General features: G+C 47.7%; 1 protein-coding gene across 1 annotated transcript in view; it reads left to right on the top strand.

Annotated features, from left to right (window-relative positions):
• The window catches only part of EXT2 (exostosin glycosyltransferase 2), a 54,699-nt gene that overhangs the window by 31,164 nt on the left and 19,935 nt on the right, over positions 1–3,600 (top strand). Inside the window, exon 8 of the mRNA XM_010136974.1 lies at positions 3,578–3,600. Within this exon, the coding sequence (XP_010135276.1) occupies positions 3,578–3,600 (23 nt within the window). The remainder of the gene's footprint in view (positions 1–3,577) is intronic.

Below are 3,600 nucleotides of genomic sequence, written 5' to 3' on the forward strand. Positions count from 1 at the left end.
GTGTCCCCCCGGTTTGCCGAGGTGTGCGGAGGAACAGTGCAGCCACAGTCCAAGCTCAACATGCTGCTGTCCTTCCCACTGTGCTTTTAAAGGACAGCGCGGCGTTGGTGTCCACTCTGCATGGTTTCACTGATGGGTGGTGACAACAAGCAGCCTGGCTGTTAAAATAGAACAGGCAGGGGGAAGTCCCACTGGGAGCAGGGACGGTGCATCCTGCTGAGGTGCTGTTTCTGAGTTTCCCCGCTGAATGGTGGCTGGGAAGTTCTTGACACTCTCCTGTCACATGGGACATCCTACACAGCCTTGTTTTCCTGGGGGCCGTTTGATGATGCAGTTTGTAAGGTGTCTGCCCTCTCTTCAAATCCCTTCCGGTGGTACTCAGGGGACACCCAGGTAAGACCATGAGGCTTACGTGACATGAGGATGCTCTCAGGAAACTGGCATTTGAGCTTGATCCTTTCTGTCCATAAAAATGATTCAGAGCAGATAATCTGTTAATCTTAGATGAATTATCCTGGCTTCTTCTAATGATATTAGGTGGGAGGGCAAGAGCGAAGGGTTGGCTCATCCATCGCTGAGCGTCAGCGCTTTGTTAAAGGAAGGTGATGGATGAGCAGCCCACGCTGTTTGCTCTGCTCTGCTCCCTGAGAGCCAAAGTTCCTGTGAATTTTCATCAAGAAAGTTCATAAAAACAGGACTGGGGCAAATGTTCCTTCAGCGCTTGGTTTCTGGAGCAGTGACTGGGAGCACCCATCCCTGTGTCATTATCCATTTCATGCTTTGCTGCTGTAATGGAGATTTAATTAGGTGGCTGTCGCATTAATTGCCTGTATGGTTTGCTTTTCCCAAGCAGAAATCTGGAAGACTTTAGCAAATTATGGAGGCTCGAATTTGCCCGATTTCCTGCAGAAAGTGGGGTCAATAGGTCTCAGACTGTAGACACACTCTTCAGGCAGGCAGCAGGGGGTTGGCTCTTAATGGCACTTGAGAGATGCTTAATTGCCGTTTTGAAATGTTTTTCTGAAATGAGAGGCATGGTTCTCCCATCCATTAGCGTGTGGCTACGGGCTTCTCCCTCCCTCCATCATCCCTTAGTGGGTGCACGAGCAAAAACAGCTCAAAAGTTGCCATATTTTTCCTAAGTTATAACCAGCAGGGGAGAATTTTCCTGACTTTCTGAAAGTAGTAAAATTTGGAATTTAAGTAATGGACCTAAAACTTAGGTTTTTAAGAGAAAACATGATAATTTTTTAGACATGTATGTGTACGTGCGCACACGTGCATCTGTATTTTTTTTGTAGTCTTAGAAGGTGGAAGAGGAATAACCCTTTCCCGGGGATGTTACAGCAAGTGACTTGTTAGAAAATGCTGTGGCCAGAGAGAAGAAACGGGTAGAAAAGCATCAGCTGGGGGCCATTGATTTAGGAAGCAGTACTCACCCATGAGGAGCAGGTACGGCGTAGTCCCTGGATCGCTGGACTGGTTATTTCCTCTTCGAGGGCAGAAACAAGATTTTCTTGGCACTCCACGGAGTGCTTCGAGTGTTAATGAAAAGAAGTTTCTGAAGGTTGTTTGAAGATGCTGCTCGACGTTCCAAGGGTCATTTGGGTAAGGGCAGTCTTGGGGTGGGGGTTGTGTGGAAACGAGTCTGTAAAGCTTTAACGAGGAGGATTACGCTCTGGTAACGTTTAGGTTGTGATTTGATGTGGGAATTGCTGAAGCTGGAGCAAAATCAGGGGCCATCCCCATCTGCCACTGGTTGTAAAATTAGCAAAAGCATGTAGAAAAGCCTTAATTTTAGAAAATGTGATAATCAGGAGGCAGAGTTGTCTCTGCATGTGTCTGTTGCTGAAATCACAGATGAGTGCTTTCTGACTTGGTGACCATGGTCCTCTGCTGACCCGTGTCCCTTCCATTTACCACGGCTCCGTATTCCTCTGTTACGATTTCTACGTTACCCTGTTACTCCTGTGGGGTAAATCCAGCACTTCCCGCTTTCCGTTAGGACTCTTACGGTCAGTTGGTGTTGAATGCCACGTGTAGCAGGGCTGCTGAAGAGCGGGTGGCTGACGTCTAGTCCATCTGTCCGACACTTCAGGCAGTCTGCTGGAAGGTATCACACCTCCTGCCAGATCTGTGCATGGAGCATCCCCTTAGACCACACTGGACAAAGCTGTGCACAAGTGCCGTGCTTAACTTTGGGGTCTCTTCCCCCTCCAGTCCTGGTGTGTTTGCAGAAGGAAATCGTATCCACGTCGTATTTTTGCCTCCTTCACCGAGGAGACCTCTGTTAGTAAACAGGCTCACTGTTCTTCTCGGGGTGGAGGGGTCTAACCACCCAGCGGGAGGAAGGTGATTGTTGGGTAACCAAAGGCTAAATAAGGAAATGGAAAATTGTGAAGTTTTATTTCCTGCAAATATGAGCTGATACCTTGGGGTCTGTAAATCTTGCTTTCCCTCTGACACTCACAGGCTTCTGCTAGGAGTTCAGCTGGAGATTCTCGCAGTAGTTCCATAAACTGCAGGCAGTTACTGACCTTGTAGGAGTGGTCATATTTTTGCAGGCTGGGATTCAAGACTTCCCAGCAAAGCATCACCCTTCAGTTCTGCTTCCCAACTCCCCTTTTCACCACGTCCCAAAAGGTCTTGGTTTTCCCTTTGCTTCTCTGCCCAGCCCCTGCTTGGCATGTTGGCTGGAATGGAAGAGTTGAGACTGAAGCGCTTCCATTCCCGTCGAGTGGTCCCTTCGCTGCTTCCTCCCCCTCACCACTGGCTCCACGGCGGTTGGCACATGCAGTGAGAATTTAGTCATCCGTCTTACTTCTGCTGGCTCAGCTGGCTTCCTCACGCTGGCAGGGAACGAAGCAAGACCTTCAGGTCTTAAAAAGGCTGCCCTGGTTAAAATTCCCCAGGAGCACATAATGCTGATGCTCGCCTTTGCATCTCATGCCTCTGCTTTGTTTTTTGTTTTTTTTTTTTTTAATTAATGCAATAGGTGGGTTTTTCGCTGTCGACCAGGCCCAGGTCTGTGGAAGCTGGTACATTATTCCACGCAGTGCCTGCTTTTGCCTTTTTTGCTTGGGTACGTGTTTTGTGCCAGATTTGTAGGTTTGCTGCTTTGGTTTTGTTGTTGTTTGCATTTCTGAACTTGTAGTGCTGTTTAGGTTTCTCTTTGTTTGTTGAATCCTGACTGTTGATATAAATGTCTCGAAAGAGTGATGAGTAAATGAGACTGAGTCGAGCTAGTTGGGTTCGAAATCCACCTTGTTTCTCCTTTGCCACAAATCTGTCTGCCTCTTCCACTTCATTTTTTACCTAAACTCCTTCTGGTGTGCAACATTACAGCCAGGCAAAAATGCAAACTGAATCAAGAAAGAGATTGGAATAAAGGTTTTGAGAAATGGCTGGAGTCCTCTGTTGCCAGAATGGGAGAGTCGACCTGCCTGACCTGAGCAAATTCCCAACCTGACGGCTACGTCCTGGCTACGTGAATTACTCCTTACTGTCATAGTTGCTCCTTACTGTGGTGACTCACTTTAATCAAACTGTTTTCCTATTTTCTTGTTTTCCTTCTCAGAAATGGAGCAGCGTGAGCAACCC

This window comes from Buceros rhinoceros, unplaced genomic scaffold, assembly GCF_000710305.1.
Source record: "Buceros rhinoceros silvestris isolate BGI_N320 unplaced genomic scaffold, ASM71030v1 scaffold34375, whole genome shotgun sequence".
Lineage (NCBI taxonomy): Eukaryota > Metazoa > Chordata > Aves > Bucerotiformes > Bucerotidae > Buceros > Buceros rhinoceros.